This window comes from Myodes glareolus, chromosome 5, assembly GCF_982192425.1.
Source record: "Myodes glareolus chromosome 5, mMyoGla1.1, whole genome shotgun sequence".
NCBI lineage: Eukaryota > Metazoa > Chordata > Mammalia > Rodentia > Cricetidae > Myodes > Myodes glareolus.
In genome coordinates this window covers 30,035,202-30,060,210 of record NC_142030.1, presented here as the reverse complement: position 1 = coordinate 30,060,210, position 25,009 = coordinate 30,035,202, and the positions used below count along the sequence as shown (strand labels likewise).

Genomic DNA, 25,009 nt, shown 5'->3' with positions numbered 1-25,009 from the left:
AGGTTGTTCATGAGCCATTTACCGAAGGAATTTGGATGTCTGCCTTGGGCTCTCTGAAGGTGGCCAAGCCTGAAAGGAGCTGCCCTGTAGCAGCCTAAGGGACAGTAATTATAAAACAGGCCCAGGAGATGAAGGGGAAAGGTGATGGCAGAAGCTATGAGATGATATGATAGTCACGGGTCCCCAACATAGGTTGCCAGATCCATCCGGCAATCACCTTGCCATGACACCCTTCAGCTAACTGGACGAAAGGTTCTGCTCCGTGGCGTGTTCACACAGGCAAGGGCCTGTGGTGATTTGCTGTTTGAAGAAGAAGGTTTTACAGCACCCAAGGGCTACTAGAGACTATAATCCGTGGGCTCTAGGCACTAAAATCAGATGCTCCCCAGACCCATTGTCCCCGGTTTCTTCTGTGGCTGTTTTTGCTTTTCACCCCCCAGTTAGGAACACAGCTTCACCCTTTCTGTTCACTCATGGCTGCCGTCAGCTCCTCTTCTTCCCCTCTTAGCCACTGGCAAGGCTTAGAGGGACAGAAATTATGTCTTCCTTCGGCTCGGGTACTAGGCGCAGGCAAGCAGCATGGCTGAGAAGTGCCTTTCTTTGAGCACATTAAAGCCTTCTTCCTGCAGGAGGCATGGAGCTCACCGATGCCCCCCCTTGGGCCAAGGCCTGCACTACTGTGATTTGTATTTTTAAGGAAGAGCCATGCCCCTTCTGCTGAGGAAAATGCTCTCTTTTATCGGAACAGTAAGAAGCTTGGCATTGGGGTTTTGATTTGATTTGGGCCAGGTGATTGGCAGGAAGGGTGAGCTGTTCCCTCAAGAACACAGGTCCTCTTCGTTCATTCTTTTTGCTTTGTTTATTGAATCACCATTCAGAAATTATTCCCCAATCTTCTCAGCACAGGGTGCCAGGGAGGAGCTGTAGAACTACCTGCTGAAATTGGAGAGAGACTCCCACAATTGTTGGGCCTACCCCAGCGGCTTTCTTAGAGTTGACAGGGAAGTGGGTGACGCTCTCGTTTCAGTAAACCTGAAGAAGTGGCAGGGTGGGACTGGCTCCTCAAATTGGCTGGAAATTATCAGAGCAAGTGCGTGACTATCTGAACACACAACCACCTTCCTGCCCAGATGCTCCCGGCTGATTTGTTGGTGGCTTACGACCCACAGAAGTAACGTGACTGTGACCCCAGAGCAGGCAGAGACAGCAGCGCCAGTGCTTGAAACCTGACAAGACCACAGAAAGAACTCAGTATGGACAGTGTCCCACGGTCTCCAGGTAGTCACCACGGTGTCTCTGTCGTCCTCACCTGTTGTGCGCTGTGCACCCTCTGCAGGTCACATGTACTATCCCCAGGTCACATGTGCCATCTCAGGTTTGGGTGCAGGGGAGCATGAGAAATAGGGAGTGCTTAACATGGAGTCACACAGACCTAGGTTGGATCCAGGTCCCTCCACTTGCTGATTATAAAACCCTAGTCAAATCTGTGGCCGCTCAGAGCTTGCAGAATGGAGAATTCTCTAGTTCCCACCTGCCTCATAGTGTGGTTTCGGGCTCCAATGAGCTTCTACGGATAAGTCTGTCTGCAAGAGGCATGCGGTAAATATTTAATAGGCTGAAGGGTCACCTTTGTTATAGGCCTGATTAGACCGTAACAGGTGCTAGCGCTCAACTTCGTTATCTCTGCGGTTTGGTTCTGGCTGGTGTTGGCTTCCATGAATTGTTCATGAGCACGAATATGAGGCAGCTTCCCGGCATTTGGGAAGCTCCTGTCCTAGTTAGGTTTGGAGTGCGTTTGTGCGGCTGCTCCCCTGCACACCTTCCTTCCTAGGGTGGAGCTGGAGTGGGTGCCCGTGTGGTCCTTTCTCTCCTTTCACTCGGGTCTCTCTGGAGTTGGAGGCTGGGAATGAACAAGTGGTCTCGTCCTACTGCAGTGAAGAGAACAAAGCCTCTCCAAAGATGCAGGCTACAGAAATCAGGCAGTCGTATACCAGGTTCTGTGCAAGCTCTAGGCCCCGAGTCCCATTCTTAGCATCCACATAAAAGCTAGGTGCAGCAGCTCATACCTGTAATCCAGCTCTGGGTAATAGAGACAGAGGGATTCCTAGGGTTTGCTGGATCCCGAGTCTAGCCAACCAGCAAACTCCAGGTTTATGAGAGTGTCTCTCTCAACAAACAAACAGTAGAAAGGTTGCAGAGATGTTCACTTGTTATGATCATATACTGTTCTTGCAGAGGACCCGAGTTCAGGTCCCAGGTGTCTCGCACCTCCGATAACCTCAGCTCCAGGGAGATGCAGTGTCTCTGGCCTCTGTGGCACCTGCATATACCCCCATAATTAAAAATACTAAAATTGGAAGATTGAAAGTGACTGAAGAAGATACCCAATGTTGGCCTGTGACCTCCGCACACATGTGCACATAGGTGCATGCAAAGTCAAACGCTAGAGAGCAAAAGATTACCCAGTGTCTGATCCCTGCCTTGCACGATTCATTCACAGTAGAGACCACAGTGTGAATCCTTTTAGCTTCCTTTTGCTCCCAGTTAGTAATCAGGGAGATGCCCTGCCCATGCTGATTCCCAGGACCCAGAGCAGCTTTTGGTACAGAAGTGCTCAGCAATGACTAAATGATGCTCTGTGAAGTTTTTGCTTCGGGCTTAAAGTTCCAACTTCCAACTTCTTAGCTGGCTGTGGTGATGCTTGCAGTCAGGACATGTAGAGCCTAAAAACAGCCTGGTGGACATAGTGAATCCCAGATCAGTCAGGGTCACATAGTGAGACCCTATCTTTAAAAACATAAAAACAAAAACTCCTTCTGGCTTGTTTGTCGCAAGCGGTGACTAGTCATCTTCCTATGTAATGAGAATTGACAAGAAATCCTTCTCTCAAAATCCATGCAGCTTTTATCTTGTAATATGTGTGGGTTTCCTTTAAAAAACAACAGCAACTAAAAATTATTTTATGTGTTTATGTTTTGTCTGCATGTATGTCTTATAGTACATGTGTGCCTGGTGTATGCCGAGGCCAGAGGTGTTGTAAGCTATGTGGGTGCTTGAAATTGAAGCAGCCAGTGCTCTTAACTGCTGAGCCATCTCTCCTAGCCCCCATGTGTGCTGTGACTTTTCCTTCCTTCCTTCCTTCCTTCCTTCCTTCCTTCCTTCCTTCCTTCCTTCCTTCCTTCCTGTTTGTGTATTTGTTTGTTTTGAGACAGGGTCTCACTGTGTAGCCCTGGCTGTCTTGGAACCCACTGTGTAGACCAGGCTGGTTTTGAACTTACAGAGTTCCACCTGCCTCTGCCTCTCAAGTGCTGGAATTAAAGGCGTGTGCCACCATGCCTCGCCATGTGGATTTTTAAAGATCATTCTTCGAGTAACTGACTTCAGCATCATTGAAAGGGCTACCCATCTGATGGCCAGACTTAACTCTTGAAGCCTGTGGAAATGTCTGTCAGAGCTGGACTGGTGGCGAGGATTAGGGCCTGGGTCCCAGGTTCCAGTACTGGGTAACACGTGGGTTCTAGAGGTGCTGGTGAGAAAAGACATCTCCTCTGCTGCCCTCCTCACCAGCCAGCCTCTGTAGAGAACTGTGCACTCTGACAAAATACTTGGGCCTTAGGGACAGAATTTGTACATCACAAAATAGGTGACCTGACAATTCCAAGTCATGTTACACAGCTGTGTCGTTTTTACTCCAGGCTTGCACAGGGCCTGCCACTTGTTCCAGATACCACACGCCTCATCTGTGGTGCCCACAGTGGGCGGGCCTGGTGAGTGGTGTTTTGGCTTTGTAGATAATATCTGACACTTGAGTTTCTTCCTGCTCCACCCCATCAAGGTCCCAGGCTCTGTACTGCAGCATATCTCAAAGCAGGAACAGCTAAACTTGGGGAGGGCCTGGGTTCCTCTAAGCAGTCGGACCTCCCTGCAGCTGTTGCTACACTTAGTGCACATTGCTGGTTGACACACATCTGCCTTCTTGCCCTGCTGTGCATTCTTAGGGCAAGTATTCCAAGTAGGAGACCCCACCAAACATTCCCAGTGGTGGGTAAGATGTGCACCCTTGCCACAATGCTGTCAACTGAGTGTGAAGGGTTTGCCTTTGGAAGTAGAATCCTGAATTTGGAGTATCATAGCATAGCATGTAACTTCCAGCAAATTGCTGATCTCGGCCAACCTCAGTTTATCAACCTGTACAATGGGAACCATTTCTTGCCATACCCATCTCAAAAAGTTACCATATTGGCTGGATGCAGGAGCACATGCCTGTAACCCTAGCTGATTGGGAGGCTGAAGTGGGGGGAGTTGGTCCTCTAGAATAATGGAGTTGCGGGGCCTCTAAGCTTTCACACTGAAATGACACAGACTGCCGCAGAATCCTTGAGATGCTGATGCCAAGAGCTTAGTAGCTGGCTCTATAAAAAGAAACCCCAGTCCATTCCCATCCTTGTCTGACGCTTTATGCACTGCGTCAGACCTCCACCACCGCACTCAGACTTCTCCCAACCTACTCTCAGAGCACCAACGGTGTGCACTGGTGTTCTGCTCTGCTCACCTAGGCTCATAAGGCCGTGGGCTTGACACCCAGGGCCACAGGAAAACCAAGGATATATTTATTTTCTTTTCTTAGGGGCTGATGTCACCGCCACCCTGCCATCCCAACCTTGGAGTTGAGAAAAGTGAAATGACTTTCCTAGGGTCTAGAGTGGGCAAATCATATTTGCTATGTCTCTCTTGCATGGATGTGCATCCTTTAGCCATGGGGATGGCCGACCCCTGCCTTCCCAGAAGCAAACACGGAGCTTGGCACCTGGTAGACACCTGCGCAGCAAGCCTTTGTTCAAGTGATCATAGGCAGTTCTGGCCGCTGTCCAAGCCCTGCTTTTGTGCAAATTCAGAGTTCTGAATGAGAAGAGGGTGGGCTTTTTTGGTGTTACAGACTCCAAACCTCTCCAGACAGTCCCGTGACATCACACCAGTCATCCTGGTCTTCCAGCAGCTTTTCTTCTAAGCAGCATAACTACAGATTTGAGGACCCAAGAAATACTTGGCTCAGTCAGACCTGAGGATGCTGAAGACAGCTGAGCATATCTTGGATGTGCTTTCTTGTAGTCTATAGATAGCTGTCTTTGGTGCTTTATAAAGGGGAAAGTATGTTTCTACGTCTAATTTAGTGATGTTGCCATAAATTCACTTGAAGTATCACTTGAATGATGACTTTTCTGATTCTGAAGTGTGAGTGTGTGTGTGTGTTTCTGGGGATCGAATTCTACGATCTAGGCAAATGTCTACTATCCAGCTACCCTATCTCCATCCCTAAGTGTCAGGTTTTATGACTTTCAGTGGAAAGTTTGGAGACAATGTTTAAGTTTATTTCCAGAATATGGCCTTTGATCATGGCCCAGTACAAGGTTTAGAACAGATATTTCCAAGGAAATTAGATTTTTTTTTTCCCTCTCTGATCTGTTCTTCCAAGTCAGTCAGAGCTAGACCTTATTACCTAAATTTCTAAATGTTATATGGAAACATTTAAAGAAAAAATACAGAAAGAGAGAGACAGTGAGACTGTGTGTGTGTGTGTGTGTGTGTGTGTGTGTGTGTGTGTGTGTGCTGGCATGAATGATAATAATACAAGCCAATTACCTCACTTCAGAGCTTAATAATTCCCCATGGTTCTTGAACCGACTACCATGTGTCCTGGGCTGAAGCTTTTGGGTGGGTGGTGGAAGTGAGAAGGGTTGCACTGTTTAATGCTTTTCTTTCTTGATCAGTCCTGTTTAAATTGTTTTTCCATCTGTTTTGCAGCGGAAACGAAAGCAGAGTGCCCAGGATGAAGACGCCATCAGCCTGTGCAGTCTTGACATAAGTGTAAGTTTGGTCCTTTCTACCTCCCACTCCTCCCCTGCACATTGGCAGCTCTATTCTTAGCGTGGATGTCATTTGTTACCATGCTGTGCGCTTAGAGTGGGTTACTATTGTCCGACTGTGGAGTTGTGACCAACAGGATTTTCCCATTTTTATCTCTTCTCCATTTTAGTAGAGGCAGTTGTATAGCCAACTTGAACATCAAGCCAACTTGTTTATTGTCCACAAATTTTTTTTCCTGATAAAATGGATTAGAGACTTAGGCATCTGGGTAGAATCTACATTAATTCCACTTTGCAGTTTGAAAGGCTGGTTCAAGAAGATAGAGCGGCTGTTTCTCCCTTGGGATGTGGGTGGAGTCAGTGACTTGATGGAAATCCTAGTAGCGGGTTGGCCCAAAGGCTAGAAGACGATTCGATAGCATGGTAAAGTGAGTGGCTCTGGGTTCAGCAGATCTTAGTGAAGATTCTGGACTCAGCATTCATGTGGAGTGATTCCTCATCTGGAAAATGAGGCTGAAAAGACTCCTTGTGACTTTGGAGCCAAATAAGACAGTGAAGATGAGAAAGGCAAGCGTAAAACCTGCTAGCTGCTAAGTGCCCAATAAACATCCGCTACATTGTGCTTTTCTGCAAAAGCACAGCTTGCAGAAGAGGCTCAGTGACGTGGTGGCCGAATGCTTGTGATGGCAGAGGTCGGAAATGTCCTTTGAATTTCCTAGATGTTTCGTTTTGATGACTTCCTGTTCATGGACTCTGATCCTGTGACAAACGCAATTAAGAAGCCTCCTTGAGAGTGGGTTCCATTTCTTATCCAGGCTGGGGGCAAGAGTGGGAGCTGAGGCCTCCCAGGTTCCTCCTGTCCTCCTAGTTGTTCATCTTAGACATGGTTCACTCATGCAGCATAGATTCATGACACACTGTGGTGTTTCCTACAGAGACTGTGAGAGCATTCTGTGATATATGACGGCTCCAATATTTAGCAGTGGAACCTTGGTCAAGCCACTTCCACTATCTGTGCCTCAGCATCTCCGTTTGGTTGGACAATCAGTCTTCTAAAATCATTGTGAAAATAGGAAGCTCTTTGAATATAAAATATTAGGTTCTTATTTAATGCCATTTATTTGCCAATGTGAACAATGTTCTTTTAGCTATTTTTAATTATTTCCAAATTTCCTGATGTAACAGCCTTGGTGGAATGATCTTGAGCTGACAGCTAATGATGTGTCTTTGTTTCACCATATGGTGTTTATCTATCCTCATCTTTTACACCATCAGATTGATGGAGTTGGGTTAGTTTACTAGGTTGCCATGGTAACAAGACTGAAAGCCGTTCTCCTGGGCTTTTCTTTCTTTATTGGATATTGTCTTATTGACAGGTGAAGCTATGGAACTTCTCTCATTAGCAATAAGATTTTTTTTTTGCTTGTTTGGATATGTTTAATTTTGTCAAACGTTTAGAATCCGAAGACTGTCCAGATCTCCAAAGTCTTTAGCCATCATGCATTTCAGTGGCCTTGGATGCTGATAAGGTTCTAGTCACTTAGGTGCTGGGCAGGACCTTTACTCAGGCATTTCTAAGATCCTGCATCAGCACACGGTTTTCTCAGCTTCAAGGTGGCATTTCGTGTTCAGAAATTGCATGTCTCCAAATGCTTTTTATCAGAGAGCTGCTGACCCTTGAGCAGAAAGGGTTACTGGCAATTTTAATTTTGATTTGGTTTTGCCTTGTCTTCTTATTCAGGTCACCTAAGCTTCAGCTAATGAATAATTTCTAGATGATGATTTTCGCCTGTGCAATTTCAGATGTTTCCTCTTATCTTGATCAACCCATGCATCATGCTTTGTCACAGTAATGAGATTTTATACAAGAAAATTCTACCCATTTCACTAACAGGGCTATTTTAGGGGTTCAGCCATTTCTTTCTGATATGCTTGGCTTTTTGTCTGAGTCTTGGCAAGCAGATCTCCAGAACCTAGATTGGAGTTCCTCCACTTACTGCCACATATAACAATTGTCCACATTAGAGACCTGGAAAGTATTGTAGGCCATGAGATGGCTGTGTTGACAGTTCCACTGACCTTAGAGTCATATAGAGGGGACAGGAAGTGTGACATAACCGAGCATGGCCAGGAGGGAGTTTCTCACTTCAAACCTGCCACCCCGTGTGCACTCAGATGAGCTAAACTGAATGTTGTGGTGGGTGGAGCCACCCACGAGAAGCTGCCTCATCATAAATGCAACGGTATCTAAGCTCTGAGCCCAGTGAATCTAAAGTTACTCTGGTGAGGAAGTAGTCTTTCTCCGTTGGGTTGCTTTCGGGCATCCAAGTGGTGATCTCCAGGAGACCCTGAAGAGGTGCTGCTTCTGTTGTTGCTAGTGCATAATTTTGTCCCCAGAGGCCATTAACCTGGAAACTCCGGCCATCCTCCTGCCTCTGGCGCAGGGACTGAGGCAGTGTCACACCCAGCTGAAGAGTTTTTGACCCTATTGCTGTGTGTAAGTGGAAAGTGCCGGGGGAGAAGGGTGGCTTTCAGTTAGTTGCTCCCGGTGAAGGATATGAGGGGTTAGGAGAGTGAGAAAGGCACTGATCAGTCTTGATTCCACTTCCTGCGTGGGAACATGGCCACGGCATGTGTGCTCTGAACAAGGGGTTACTAGGCAGGAGGATGGGCATTTTTAAGGGTCAGTAGTCAGGTTCCTATTCAGTCTTCACCTAATGCTGAGAACACAGTACACTTTTAGTAAATATTCTAGAATTAGAGATAGAGACAGACAGACAGACAGACAGACAGACAGACACACACACACACACATACCCCAAAAGAGAAACAGAGAGAGAGCCCTAAGGAGTATCCCTTTTAAAGAAACACATTTGTATGTAAAAAGCTAGGAACTGTTTGCACTGGTGAATTTACCCGTTGATTAAGAAGTAAACCACTAAGCTGAATGTTTGCAGTCCATGCACACATATGTAGTCAGTCCCAGCATTTGGGAGACAGAGGCAGGAGAATTGTGAGTTTGAGGCTAACCTGAACTGTCTAGCAACCTCTTAAATCGCTGTGATTCCCTGGCCAAGCCCGTCCATCGAGCACTCCTTTTAGAGGGGACACTAGAAGATCCTGAAGACCAGGGGAGGCTGACCTGTCTCCAAAGAATTGTTCTTCAGTTGGGACAGGAATGTCTCCATAGTTGGCAGCATAATTGATGTCTTATTTCTCCGCCACTTGAACTGATCCTCCAATGAATTGAATTGAGCCTCCAGCTTCTGGAGAGCATAGAACACAGACTATTTCAGAAACAAAACATAAGGCAGCGTGTATTTTTGAGAGCCATTTGCAGGGTACTGGCAGCCGCCTCCAAATCCCTTCTCACGTCAGAGGATGCGCGTGGGCTGCGCTTGGAAAGGAAGTACGGCCCGCTGCAGTTTGTTGGTTTAAATCCTAACGGCTGAGAGATTGCGTGAGTGGGGAGCTGATTGGGTTCTCGATGTCTCGTGAAGGCTTCGGCAGGAGAGCCAGCTGTGCCCCCACACAAGAACTCAGCTCTGCCTGAAGCAAATGAGCCTGGGCTGGGCATAAAAGAGGAGCCCAGTGATGGTGAACTAGGAAAGGTGAAAGGGGGTTCACTGTGGAAGCTTAGGGAAATGTGAAGAGTCAAACACTCGATGGACCCACCTCAAAGTAGCTGCCGTGTTTTGGCATGTTGCCTTCCTGTCGTTATTCATGCCTCTTTATAATGTTTGCATTGCAAAATATTTCAGACACACAGAACAGAATAAAGTGATACCGTTTCGGACACACTGACGGGCAGCGGTGAAACGGAGGAAGTAGTTCCTTTGCAAGCCTGCTGTGCCATCGGATTTGATGTCTGCTGCTGTCTTCTGTGTGCACAAACTTATGACATCCACATGTTCCTAAATGCTGCATGTGTTATAAGTCAGCCTTTTCAGTTCCTATAAGCACATATGATTTTTTTAAATTTCTGTTTATTTGTATGTATGTGTGTATGTGTACACACATGCTGTGGCATGTATGTGGAGGTCAGAAGGCAATTTACAGGAGTTGGTTCTCTCCTACTACCCTGTGAGTCCTGGGGACTGAGCCCAACTCATCAGGTTTGATAGCTAATCCATCTTGCAGCCCCATATGCAATACAATTTTAAAAGTTGGGATCATTTTTATTAATTTATTTTTTGACTTTGCACTTACTGTTTGAGAGTGCATCACTGCATCCCACAATATTCTTTTAAAAAACACTATTTTAAAAAAAACTACATTGTCAAATGAAGTCATCAAATTCATTCAGCCCATTCTTTCTTAGGAATTTCTGTGAGCACAGACCTTTCTCTGTTATAAATAACACTGCTGGGCATCCAGGCATACGCTTGTGTAATCCCTTTTCACTCAGCAGGATGAAGTCCAAGATGCGGAATGCCTGGCTCCCTGGTTATAGCCCCTGAGCAGCCTGTGTCCCTTCTGCCAGTGGGAGGTGAAAGCTAAGCTTGGGGGATGCTGAGTGTTTTTTGTCGAGCCTAGCAGGAGAGGCCTGTTCTCAGCTTCTCAAGCCATCCCTCTTCATGAAGCATCACCGTTCCATGCTAAGTCTGGGAGGTGCTTGTAGACGTTTGTCCCTCTCTTTCAGAGGGCCCTCTTGACTGGGGACAGTGGGGCTGGCAGTGATCCTTCCTTTCAATCCTAGTGAGGCTTCTCTGTGAAAGGCGACATATGGACCTGAGATCTGACCCAGGGTGTAGGGTGTGTGCAAAGCGGAGTTCACATTCTCCCTATGTTTTCTTGGCCAATTGGCAGGGACTAAGGTAAACCCTCCTGAAGCTCCTGCAAGGAATACTGGAGAGTGTGTACCACACCTCATGCTTTTGAATTCTTGTAGCTGTGACCATACCTCGTCTGTCCCCTGTGAGGCGTCTAGACATACTCAGATCTTGCTCTCTCTCTCTCTCTCTCTCTCTCTCTCTCTCTCTCTCTCTCTCTCCTAATGAGAGGTGAGAAACAGGTCCCCTCTGTGCAGGGGAGTAACCTCGGGGCTCCCTCCATAATGGAGCCCATAATGTGTGTGCCTGAGTCCTGACCTCCCTGTATTCATTTACCACCAGGCAGTTTATAATCCCCATGTCCAGGTCCCAGACTCCTTAAGTGCTCCCAAAGCAGGCACCATCTGGGCCCTGCCTACCTGTCCTGCCTTTCACTTGATCCGTGTACTGTTTCTCAAAGTCATTAGGCTCCGTCTCGTCCCTGGGCCTCTGCACACATTATCCCTTATGTCTGGAATACACACTGTTCACCTAGCGCTTCCCCGGACTCTCACCTATGTGTCTTTCATAGCCAGCTGCCAAAACTTCCCAGCATACCTTGCGCTCCTCCCTCTGACCATTCGCAGCTCTGTTTCCCTGTCCTCCCAATCATCCCACCATCACAGATGTGTTCCTGTCATGGCCATTATCACCCAGTGTTGGGAGGCCTGCTGGCTTCTCACTCTTCCCAGACAGTCTTAGAGCTCTTTACAGGAAGCTTGTGCTCTGCCTTAACCCGTACCCAGCACCCCGCACAGGCCTTAACCCATAGTAGATGCTCAGTAAACGTTGGCTGAAGGTAGTGTCCCTTCCATTGCACAGGTGACTGAAAGGAGGGAGGAGAGAAACATTGGAAAGTCAGAGCATTATAAGAGGGAAAGAAGGTAGGATTTAAAAATTCGAGGACAGAAACTAAGATTAATGGATTTATCCAGACGCTTCATGCTAGGAGATCGTTTGGACTCTGCTCATTCAGGAGACTGTCCTGAATTTCTTACAGCATGTGGTACAGCCATGCTCCTTAACAAGTTTACTGACAGCCCGTGACCTCTCACGGCAAACAGTGCTTGTCATGGTGGCTCCATAAACATGTCTGGGGTGAATGCATGGATGCGTGAATTAATGAGTCTCAGTCTGGGATCCTTGGAAGGATGTGGCCAAGCAGCCTCATTAGCTTTCCAGAGTAAGCATAACTCAGAGTGTCAGGGATGCCGGACCCCACTGCTGGAGCCTTTCACAGTAGATACACACGGCGGTAGCCACCGTTGCCAGGTGAGCACGTGCTGCATGGCGGATCTGAGGCTGCTCACATTTCAGCTCTTCATCATACCTCACCCCTCAAGGATGAGGGAAAGGACGTGTGGAAGCCATAGCGTGCCCGCGATCCTAACGTGTTACACAGCACAACAGCCAGGTCTGCCCCACATGTCCTAGTGCTGCTATGCTTATTACTGCATTAGCGAATAGCATGGCCTTAGAGGTGCTTGAGCTAGTCACCTGTCCTGTGCTTTCCAAACCCCTCACTCGGGTCTCACAGCGGTCCCCCGACCCTTTCTGAAGACGAGAACATTGGAGACTGGATGTGACCTGCGGCTTCACAGTCAAAGCCTGTAGATTCAGACCCAGGAGACTGAATGGCAGAGCTTCTCCACACTGCTCAGGACAAGGGACAAAGGGCACAAAGCCTCTGACTCTGCAGCTTGAGTGCTGGATGATTGATAGGCCATCTAGTTGGTCACATTAGCACCCTGTGAAGTGTGACAGGCACACCCAGGCTTCATTCCCTGTTTATTCTAGTGACTTGTGGTGTTGCATGGACACTCGGCATGTATACTGGTGTAAACGGGGAGAACGCTTTCCTGTCTCCACGGAGCAAAAGCCATGTTCACTGTTAGAATATGCTCAACCAGACACAGAGTAACAGAACGATGATCTTATTTATTCCTTTCACAGAGTCCAGATGATTAAAAAAAAAAAATACCGTTTCTGCAGGTTTGTTTCTTGTTGACCATTCTGGCGCTTGCTACCTGGGGAGATTAGCCTCCCCCTAGTCAGAAGGAGGCCTTGATGAATTATGTGGCAGGTATTAACAATGCTCTTGTTGCCCAGGGAACCAGGCAGGCTGTGGAGATCAGCTTTTGTTAGCATGCGCTCATCTGTGATCTGTGGGCATTCGAGTTGTGGGGTGCACTATTGTTCACGCTGCCTATAGGATCCTTTGCGGATAAGGCAGCAGGAACCCCACTTTCAGAAGAGTGACCTGAGTCTGCCATCTCACGTTAGCTTTGACAAGTATTAACATAAGACATTGCATCTTACTTTCCGTCTGGCCCGTTATTAGAATTCTTAGGTCAAAGGTCAAACAAAGCATGAGCTTTTCAATGATAAAGAAACCCCAGGACTTTGAAGAGCCTCACAGATGCTAAGGGCTTCAATGCTTGCAGGTCAGCTGTCATTCTGGGCTCCCAGTAAGAAGACATCAGCGTGGTTCAGGTTCAATGAGGGCTCTTACACTCTTCAATGCCTGTTTAGATTTATGGTCAGAAGACAGTCTTTGGAAGCTTGGGGCCAGAACTTGGCACACCCATAACACTGAAATCATATCAACCTCCTTCCTTAAAGCTGTGAGGATGGAAATGAGTTAGTTTACTGAAGAATTTAGCCCCTTGCTTGTAGTAAGCACAAAAAATACCAGTGCAGTGGTTTGAGTAAGGATGGCACCCATGCCAGGCGGTGGTGGCGGCAGGCCTTTAAGCCCAGCACTTGGGAAAGCAGATCTCTGCGTTCCAGACCAATATACCTGATCTAAAAAGTGAGTTCCAGGACAACCAGGGATACGTGGAGAAACCCTATCTGTCTTGAAAAACAAACCAACAAAAAAGAATGGCCTCCATAGACTGATATATTTGAATACTTAGTTATCAGGGAGCAGAGACTCTTGGAAAGATATTTAGATATAAGTGGATGCAAAGACAGGGTTAGGATGTAGTTGTTGTTGTTGTTGTTGTTGGTGGTGGTGGTGGTGGTGGTGGTGGTGGTTTCTTGAGACAAGGTTTGTCCGTGTAGACCTGGCTGTCCCGGAACTCACTCTGTAGACCTGATTGGCCTCAAACTCACAGAGATCAGCCTGACTCTGCCTCCCCAGTACTGGGATTAAAAGCATGCTCCACCACTGTCTGGCAGGTGTAGTGGCCTTTTCGGGATGTGGCATCTTTGAGGTTTCTGCTTTGCAGTGGCCTCTACCCTTTTACACAGACTTTATTTGCTTGTTGATTCTGAGATGGAGTCTTGCTGTTTTTCCAGGCTGACTTTGAGCTTCTTCAGCTCAAGTGTCCTTCCCCTTCCTGCTCCCGCGTCCCACTAGCCACGCTGGCTTCTCTTCCCTAGCAGGAGTGGAGACAGCTGCTGCCTGCCGCTTCCAGTTTTGCCTTTTTCAACATGTCACGTGGTTGGAATCTCAAAGTGTGTGGCCTTTTCCAGATTAGTTTCTTTCCCTGAGTGAGGTACACCAGTTTCCTCGATGTCTTTCATAACTTTGACCTCATGCTATGTTTTCATCACTAGAAATATTCCACTGTGTGGATATACCACAGTGGTCCCCCACCCCAAACAGTGATGCTTCCTTCTTTTATACTGTTGCTTATTATTTCATAAAACATTGAATATAGTTCTTTCTAAATCATAATTCTCCAGTGACGAATAGTTGTGTTCAATATATCCCGGATCTGAGCAATGATCTTTCTCATTCTCTAGTGCAAGCAGTAATGAAGGAAAAAATAAAAATTAAGACTACTGAATGCTTCCCAACTTCAGTGTGGGGCTGGGTAAGCATTCGCTTCAGTTCTTGTGCTGCTCCTGCCGCTCCGTACTGTTTTACATCATGGACATCAGAGAGAAACAAACACATTAAAGCTAAGCCATTTCCAAAGGCAGATCTCATCAGATTGTGCCCGTGAGTGATGAAGGGAAAGTTACTTTGTCTCCACCATGTACGCTTCATTTAAAGCTCGGAGTCTGCTGGCTGGAGAGCTCCGCGCTGCAGCTCTGAGTCTGCTGGCTGGAGAGCTCCGCGCTGCAGCTCTGAGTCTGCTGGCTGGAGAGCTCCGCGCTGCAGGCCCAGTGGGTAAGAGCTCCTGCTGCTCTTGCTGAGGTCCTGGGTTTGATTCCCATCACCTACGTGGTAGCTCACAAACCATCTGTAAGTACACAGTCCCAGGGGATCCAACACTTTCTTCTGTCCTCTGTGCACCAGATATACACAGGCATACATGCAGGCAAAACACATGTGCACAAAAAATAAATCAGTAACAATAAGCCTTTTTGAAAAGGTCTCTTTCTGAGACCCTTAAACTGTTTACGGAAATATGTTCCCCTCTGGCATCCTGGAGCTACCTAAAAATCATGTAAGTACTCCTGGTGACTTCCTTTCATTCTTGCCTAATCGAGTTTCTCCCGTATGACTTGATCATTCTACCAGGGCCCATCTTTGTTCTGGGAATATGTTCTGGTTTCACGAGCATAAGCTGTTTTCTTTGTCTTACTTTTCACTGTGTGTCTGACACCTGTCTCCATGAAGGAAGTGACATGCTGCCTTTCCCTTTGACATTGCTATAGGGTAATACTCCTCTTAGAGGAAAAAAGATGAGTGTGTGTATGCATGCGTGTGTGTGCGTGCATGTGCGTGTGTGTGTGTGCATGCGTGTGGTGTGTGTGTGCATGCGTGTGGTATTGGTATTGGAATGCAGGGACTCACCACCACTGAGCTATGCCCCAGTTCTCTTTTTGCTTTTTTATTTGAGAAAGGTTCCTACGCAGTTGCACAAGCTGCCCTGGGCCTCGCCTCCTAAGAGGCTGGGATCACAAGCCTGTACCACCACCCTGGTGTATTAGCCACTTTCTGCTTTCTGTGGCAGAAAGTCTAACAAAAGCGACCTGAGGGAGGAGAGGGCATGCAGTGGCATCTCATTTGTATTTTAATAATACAATAAGAGAGTAAAACAGCCCCACATTTGGGCACCAAATGAAGCACAATTAATAAAAACTCAGAGACAGAAATTGGAGTTAAACCTGAAAGTTAGAGAAGCAAAGCAGCCAGCCACTGACTCTTACCTCGACCCCAGTCCGAAAATGGCGATCCTGCTTCCAGGAATCTCAGAATGAGACTGTGTCTGTGAGCTGTCTCCTCCTGTCTTGTATTCTTGTATTCTTCTCTAGGACTGAGATTGAGTTTCTATGGCAATTAGTGTGACTACTGGGATTAAAGGTGTGTGTTACCACTGTCTGGTCTGTAAGAGTGTTACAGACTGCCTGGTCTGACCATTGGGGCTGTTTTACTCTCTGATCTTCAAGCAAGCTTTATTTATTAAAGTACAAATGAAATGCCACTACAAGGACAGGCTTGCTTATCTTACAGTCTGAGGGTTTGGTCCATCCTAATGGGGAGGGCATAGCAGCAGGAGCTTGGGGCAGGTGTTTATGGGGTGCCAACATGCAGGAAGCAGTTAGTGATGGACCCTAATTCTCAGCTACTATTTCCTTTCCCTGCAGGCGGGGACTCCAACCCACAGAGTGCTGCTGCCTCCATTAGCCAAATCTAGGTCCCTCACACATACGCCAGAGACTGATCTGCAATGCAGTTCTACATCCTGCCAAACTGACACTCAGTATTAATAGTCAAACCAGCTAAGAGATTGTTTTAAACAAGCCACTTCTCTGACTTCTGATCAGCAGGACTGTCTGCCACTGGTTCCCTTTGATGGCGCCTCTCTGAAATCCAAGCCTTTGTGACCAGTAGATGAGAGTTGAGAATGGTGTGGCAGATTGCCTTTAAACAGGTCCAAACTCAAATGCTACACGCCTGCTCCAGCTGACGGTTGCCGGGGCATTGTCTCTGGTGGATGGACAAGTCTAGGGCCCCCTGCTGAGCTTCCCTGCTTCTGCCCCTGCCTCTCTGTTACCCACCTTCCTCGCAGATGACCACACAACAGCTCTCCTTAAACTCGTTCCTACTGTGTTCCCCCGGGCCTTCCTCGCTTTCAGTGGCTTTGACACCTTCTCCTGGTGTCAAAACCCAGCCCAGTGCTGCACTTCTAACTGATTGCTACACTGTTCTATCTTTCCCTGTGTTCCGGTTGTCCTGACCTCTACCCATGCTAGTTCCTTGCACCTCAGGGCATTTGCATTTGTCATTTCGACATGGAAAGTCAGTTAGTCACTCCTGTGACTTCTGCCTCAGTTTCCTTCAGATGTCCATAAAAGGCATTTTCTGTCCTCTTATTGGAAATAGCAAATCCGTCCCACCCTTCACACTAGGATCCCCCTTTTCTCTTACCTGGATTTATTTTTTAATAATATTTACCTTCACCTGCCACACCACATATATTTTGTTTTATTTTACTTTTTATTGATTCTTTGTGAATTTCATATCGTGCACCCCAAGCCCACCCATCTCCCCATCCCTCCATATCCACCCTCCACCCTCGCAACTCCCCATAAAGAAAACAAAAAATTAAAAAAATTAAAAATAGAAATGCATTTTTAAAGATAGAAACGGTGGAAGCTGTGACGTGCCACAGTCATACATGTTTTATTACCTGTCTCTCTATACTAGTATATACCTTATTTTGTTTTTTTTCACATTCTAAGCATCTAGAGCAGTAGTTGACAGAGGCTAAGTTCGATAAACACCAGGAAATGCGTGGCTACTTCATTGTCTCCTGTTTTTCTCTGAAAGTTACTGAAAGCAAGACCCAGTTGGCCGTAGCAGCATTTTAAGAATGTCTTTCTTTCTTCCTCTACATACTTACATTCCTTTTATTTTTTTTAATGAAAACAAAAACAAAACAAAACAAAACAAAAAAGCCAGGAGGAAAATCAAGCTCCACTTGAACAGACATAGTGAAACAGTGCGGCCTCTCTGAGGCAGTGGTAGGAAGATGGCTATTGGACCTATATGGCACACATGCCATCCACACCATCACGTAGAGGGCCGGTGCCATCCACTTTTGCCACAGCCACTCTTGAGGGTGTCTCAGGATCATGGTAGACCTGGAAATTTTCTGTGAATATCAGCAACATGCTGCTCTCGGGTGTCTTTTTCTTTCTCTTTAATGACATTGCCGCCATTCACTGTGCCCTTCACATAGTGGGAGAACTGCGAAGAGCTGTCAATCAACACCCAGTGCTTGCTAACCCACGGTCAGGGAAAGAGCAGATTCTGGGTTCTAAGTCGATGGTGGAATGCCAGCGTGTGCTTTGTATCTCACCCTGCAGTGTGTTCTGGCTGATCCCTTTCAAATGAGAGCATCCATTTTAGCGACTGAAGGTATGGCTGCTTCTCTCAACTAGATGGAGAATTCTTTCCCACTCTCCTTCACCCATGGCTTCTGGGGGAACCAGGGTGCTGAGTCAGTGATGCTGAGACCCTGACAGACTGACCCCTTCCTGCCTTGTGAGAATACTTTACTGGAAAGGAAAGTGTATATAATCTAAGATGCCGCTCCTAACTCTAAGGCTCAACCATGGTGGAAAACTCTAAGAAGTTCTGAGTGGGCCTTGGGAGGGCTGAAGTAGACTGAAGAGTTATTCTGCTTAATCTTACCAAATTTAAGTGCAAGGTCTGTCTGTCCTTCTGTCTGTCTGTCTCACTGCCTGTCTCCTGTGTGGGTTTTTTTTTTTTTTGTCTAAATCAGCAGGTAACACAAAAGAAACACTACTCACTTATAGATAACAGAGATGGGTCTATTTAAATGAGATTTCATTTAGGCTGCTTAAAAAAATTATCATAGCCTGGCTGCCTTATCAGCCACTGATGGGAGAACAGGATGGTGCCACAGCTGTGTTCTGGCGAGGGCCTCTTCCAGGGCTGCAGGCTGTCGGCTTCTTGTACTCTCGTGTGGAAGAAAAAGAATACGAGTTCACTGGGATCTCTTTAAGGGCACTAATCCCATGTACGAGGGCCCCACCCCCACGACCTAATCAACTCCCAGAGGTCTCCCCGGATGCCTTCACACTGAGGTTGAATTTCAGTTCATGAATTTTGAGGCACATAAACCTTCACTCCTCAGGGTCTCTTACAGTTTGAAGCTGAAATGTCACCCAGAGGTCTATGTTTCCAGTAGTGGTTGCTCAACTAATAATGCTACTTTGAGAGATTCGGGAAACTTCGGGAGATGGGGATCTTAGAAGGAAAGAGTGAGTTCGTGGAGGCTGTAGCACACGCGTCTCTCCACACTGCATTCTCTCACTCTGTGTGGCGGCAGGAGTATCTCTCATTTCTAGCAGCTGTGCCCCCACAACATTGTGTCTTCTGCCGCGAGGCAGTTTTACGCATTGCTATGTTCCTCGGTGAAGATTTCCCTCCAGCATGTAACCAGACACTGGGATGGCTGAACTTGAAATGACTGCCAGCCTCCAGGAATAAGTGTTGGCCGCTGTGCTGGTCATCCACATGGGGAGGCAGAGTTCCTGAAAAATGGGCTTCTTCCATAGTCTGCTGAGGAAACCTCCCGAAACAGCGATGTTTTGTGGAAGATGATGCTGCTTGTTACACATGATGGATGGGCTCCTGGGAAACCAGAGTCAGGACAGAATTACCTCAGGGACCTGGGGGGTTGGGTTTGTTTAGGGGTTTGTTTGGTTTGAATGAAGGGTAATGTTTAACTGAGTAGACATTGAGATGATGCTGTAGTCCACGTGATGTGGTCTCAAACAGGCATGGTGGCTTCTGGGGAGAAAATTGGAGTTCAGATCTATGGGGAAGGGCCACGGACAACCCTTCCCTTAGGAATGGCTTTTTGTGACTTGGAATGCATTCCTAGTATAGCAGAGTCCTCACAGGTCATGTCAGTGTCGTTTGATTCTGTTTCTTGTCCATTCATATCCTTGCTGATTGGGCATGTCCTGTAACTTCTCCGCACTCATGGTGAGCAGGCCAGTCAAGGTTTGGGGTTAGCTTTCTATTGCAGACAAAGTACCCTGCCCCAATAATCAACTTAAAAGACCACTTGTTTATTTTCACACATGGTGTTAGGCAAGGCTGACCAGCTTCACTCCTTTGAACCTGGCTGAGCAGGAAGAATGTCATGGCATGGAGCCTATAGTGGAAAAAGGTTGCCCACCTTGTGATTGCCAGGAAGGGGGAGACAGGGACAGATGAATCCACTCCATGTAACTAAGTCCCACCGCCCAAGTTTCTGTCGCTCATCAAACTGTAGACCCATCATTGCATCCCCTACAAATGAGCCCTGAGAGCTCCTAGCCTGGCTGCTTCCTCAAAGCCCAGGAGCAAGTCCAGGGTTTAAAACACAGCCATGTTTTAGCCCACCGTCTTTGGGGGACATTCTTGATTCCAACCCTAATGGTCCGTCCAGTGGTGGAGAAGATTTTCACGGTCAGAGCAGCAGGGCTATGATGCGATGGAAAGAAGCTGCTTTAGGAAATCTAACCAAGGACCGCAGCCTGGTCATGAGAGGTCAAGGATGGCCCCTAGAAGAGGAAGATAAAAGAAGAGGAAGTAACCTGGGTCTGTGGGGAGAAGAAAGGAAGTGTGAGCAGGGAACAGCGGGTGCACAGCCTTTGTGGTAGAATGGACTGTGTTGTTCCTACACAGTGGAGCTGTTAGGTGCTGGGCAGGAACCTGACTCTGCCCTGCCTAAGACTTCAGCTGTGGGGAGTCTATGCTAAGCAAGGCTACGGTCTATGTTTGGGAAGAGTCTTCTGGTTGCTGAGTGGAGATTCCTCCTAGGCAGTCTCTCTCCCTCCTGGGATGGTGGAGGAAGACACACACCGTGAGTGGGCACTGTACATTTTGCCTTTTGTCTTCTGGCAAACACTAGGTTTTAATTTAAAATACTACATTTTAATTAGGCTATCTTTCAAAGCACACCCTATGTGATTCATTAGAAAAACCAAGCCAAGCCCCACAGATAAGTAGGAGTGAAGTAGACCGGGCTAGATGCAGTGAGGAAAGCAAGAGGAGGTTCAACTCTAAGATGTCACTTGATTGTCTGATGTAGGAGTCCTTTGTCAGCAGCTGTCACAGGCACACTCAGCTGTGACCACAAACATTTTCCAGTGGAGGAGTGTTAATAACTATTCCATTGCCCTTTAAAAACATTTACTGTAAGGGCCAAATGAAAGGCAAAAAGGCTTGGTCAGCTGTTCCTAAGCCACCTGGTCCCACCAGAGGTTCCCCAGGGGTGAAGGGTAGCCTGGGTCAGCTGTGGCCTGCTAGAAATACAAGGTGTGAAAGCAGGGTTGCTCCTGTGTCCTGTGGGCACAAATGGGCTCCCGTCTCTGCACATCTAGCAAATAAAGCTGATAGAATTCTTTAGTTTCGTCTGACCACGAGGACTGTGTGAGGGAAGAACTTTCCTGTCCTTCTCAAGAACCTGAGCAGCTCACAGGAGCTTGTCTTGAAGACCCAGTGCAAAGAAGGAGCCATCTGGATTGGTGGAAAGTTTCTCGGGGCCAGAACAGGTTTGCCGTTTCCAATGCATCTCTCGCTCACAGGACAGCCACCTTCACCCCATACCCCTTGTCCTCTGTAGGATTCATTTTAAATTCCCACATGACAGCATGGCACATGGCAGGGTCAGGAGATCTGCGGCTTACTCTTCCTTCATTTCAAGCTGTGGGTGAGAATTCGTGGATCTGCCTATGTTTTAGAATGGCCAGAGGAAAGTGCAATGCTAATACACTTTGTTCCTTGGTATGGCTGTTGTTCAGTTGGCAGTCATTATAAGAGTGTGTGTATGTTAAAAGGCCAAATCTTAGAATAATAGGAAAAAAAAGGAGAAGTTCAACTCAAAGGCACAGAAGATTTATTTAACAAAATCATAGAAGAGAACTTTCTCTACTTAAGGAAAGACATGCCTAAGAAGATACAAGAGCTTACAGAACACTAAATAAACTGGATCCAAAAAAGTCCTCTTGCCACATAATAATAAAAACACTAAACATACAGAGGAAAGAAAGAATATTAAAAGTTGCAAAGGAAAAAGACCAAGTAACATATAAAGGTAGACCTATCAGAATTACACCTGACTTCTCACTGGAGACAATGAAAGCCAGAAGGTCATGGTCAAGTGTTATGCAGATATTGAGAGATCACAGATGCCAGCCCAGACTACTATACCCAGCAAAACTGTCAATCACCACAGAATAACAAAACAAGATATTCCATGACAAATTTAGATTTCACCAATACCTAGCCACAAACCCAGCCCTACACAAAATAGTAGAAGGAAAACTCCAACTCAAGGAAGATGGGTACACCAACAAAAACACAGACAATTGATGATCTCATTATAGCAAATCCAGAAGAAGAAAAAAATGCACAAATTAACATCCCCAAAGGTGAAAACTAAATTAACAGGAAATAGCAACCACTGGTCATTAATATCCCTTAGTGTAAATGGACTCAACTCACCTATAAAAAGGCACAGGCTAACAGATTGGATATGAAAACAGAATCCATCTTTCTTCTGCATACAAGAAATGCATCTCAACCTCAAAGACAGACATCATCTCAGAGTAAAGGGTTGGGAAAAAATATACCAATCAAATGGACCTAAGAAACAAGTAGGTATAGCTATCCTAATATCTAACAAAGTAGACTTCAAGCTAAAATCAGTCAAAAGAAACAAAGAAGGTCATTCATATTAGTCACAGGAAAAATCCATCAAGAGGAAATTTCAATACTGAACATCTATGCCCCAAATACAGGGGCACCCTCATATATCAAAGAAACACTTCTAAAGCTTAAATCATATATTAAACCCCACATATTAATAGTGGGAGACTTCAACACTCCCCTCTCACCACTGGACAGGTCAATCAGACAAAAAATGAACATAGAAATAAGTGAACTAACAGATGTCACGACTCAAATGGACTTAATAGACATCTATAGAATATTTCATACAAACAGAAAAGAATATACCTTATTCTCAGAACCTCATGAAACCTTCTTAAAAATTGACCACATACTCGGTAACAAAACAAACCTCAACAAATACAAAGAAATTGGAATAACCCAATGTACCTTATCAGATCACTAAGATATAAAACTAGAAGTCAACAGCAATACTAATTCCAGAAAACTCACAAACACATGGAAATTAAACAATGCTCACCTGAACCATAAATGGGTAAAGAAAGAAATAAAGGGGGAAATTAAAGACTTCCTAAAATTCAATGAAAATGACCACACAACATACCCAAATTTATGAAACACAATGAAAGCAGTGTTAAGAGACAAGTTCATAGCACTAAATGCCTACATAAAGAAGCTGGAAAAATCCCACACTAGTGAATTAACAGAACATTTGAAAACTTTAGAACAAAAAGAATCAAACTCACCTAAGAGAACTAGATGGCAGGAAATAATCAAATTGAGAGCTGAAATCAACAAAATAGAAACAAAGAAAACAATACAAAGAATCAATGAGACAAAGAGTTGATTCCTAGAGAAATCAACAAAATAGACAAACCTTTATCCAAACTAACCAAAAAGCAGAGAGAGAATATCCAAATTAACAAAATCAGAAATGAAAAGGGGGACATAACAACAAACATGGAAGAAATACAGAGGATCATCAGGTCATATTTTGAAAACTTGTACTCTACAAAATTGGAAAATTTAAAGGAAATGGACAACTTTCTGGATAAATATCACTTACCAAAATAAAATCAAGACCAGATAAGCAAATTAAACAGACCTATAACTGCTGAAGAAATAGAAACTGTCATCAAAAGTCTCCCAACCAAAAAATCCCAGGACCAGATGGTTTCATCTCAGAATTCTACAAGACTTTCAAAGAAGAACTAATACCAATACTCCTCAAATTGTTCCACACAATAGAAACAGAGGGAACATTGTCAAACTCTTTTTATGAAGCTACAATTACCCTGATACCCAAACCACAGAAAGACATTACTAAGAAAGAAAATTACAGACCAATCTCATTCATGAACATTAATGCAAAAATACTAAATAAAATACTGGCAAACTGATTCCAAGAACACATCAGAACCATCATCCACCATGACCAAGTTGGCTTCATCCCACAGACACAGGGATGGTTTAACATATGAAAATCTGTCAATGTAATCCACCATATAAACAAGCTGAAAAATAAAAACCACATGATCATCTCATTAGATGCCAAAAAAGCTTTTGACAAAATACAACATCCCTTCATGATAAAGGTCTTGGAGAGAGCAGGGATACAAGGAACATACCTAAACATAATTAAAGTAATATACAGCAAGCCAACAACCAACATCAAACTAAATGGAGATAAACTCCCAATGATTCCACTGAAATCAGGAACAAGACAAGGTTGCCTACTCTCTCCATATCTATTCAATATAGTTCTTGAGGTCCTAGCTAGAGCAATAACACATCAAAGGGAGATCAAGGGGATACAAATTGGAAAAGAAGAAGTCAAACTCTCACTGTTTGCTGATGATATGATGGTTTACATAAGTGATCCCAAAAATTCTACCAAGGAACGTGTACAATTCATAAACAGCTTGCATTTTGCAGGGAAATGGATGGAGCTAGAAAACATTATTTTAAGTGAGGTAGCTCAAACACAGAAAGACAATTATCACATGTACTCACTCATAGGTGGTTTTTAAACATAAAAAGAAATCCAGCCTACAATCCACAATCCCAGAGAACTTAGACAACAATGCGGACACTAAGAGAGACTTACATAGATCTAATCTACATGGGAAGTAGAAAGTAGAAAAGGATAAGATCTCCTGAGTAAATTGGGAGCATGGGGACCTTGGGGGAGGGTTGAAGGGGGAAGGGGAGAGGCAGGGAGGGGAGCAGAGAAAAATGTAGAGCTCAATAAATATCAATAAAATTAATAAAAATAAAAAGAGTGTGTGTGTGTATGTCTGTGTTTGCATGCATGTTCGTGCACATACAGGTAGGTGTGTGTTCAGATGTGTATGGAGGCCAGATGGTCTCATTCACCAGGGACTTTCTACCTTGTTTTTTGTCAGAGTCTGTCACTGGCCTGGAACTTGTCAAATAGGTTGGACTTGTTGGAAGTGACCCCTGGGGTTCTCCTTGTCTCTACTTTCCTAGTGCTGGGATTGCAAACAAACACCACCACACTTTTTCCCCCATAGTGGATTCTAGGGAGTGAATTTGGGTTCTCAGTCTTGCAAGGCAAATGCTTTACTAACTAAATTGCCCTCCCTAACCTAGTAGTATAGTTTTTTTTTTTAAATTTACTTCTTTTAAAGCTAGGCATGCTAGTACATTTCTGTAATCCCAGCACTCTGGGGGCAAGTGCAAGAGACGGGTAATCA

At 45.5% G+C, this 25,009-nt stretch overlaps 1 protein-coding gene across 3 annotated transcripts in view; it reads left to right on the top strand.

Annotated features, from left to right (window-relative positions):
• Window positions 1-25,009, top strand: part of Arhgef3 (Rho guanine nucleotide exchange factor 3) — a 295,751-nt gene that overhangs the window by 146,530 nt on the left and 124,212 nt on the right. For all 3 annotated transcript variants that reach the window (XM_048420871.3, XM_085687791.2, XM_048420870.3), the window contains one exon: window positions 5,803-5,865. In XM_048420871.3, the coding sequence (XP_048276828.1) occupies window positions 5,803-5,865 (63 nt within the window). The remainder of the gene's footprint in view (window positions 1-5,802; window positions 5,866-25,009) is intronic.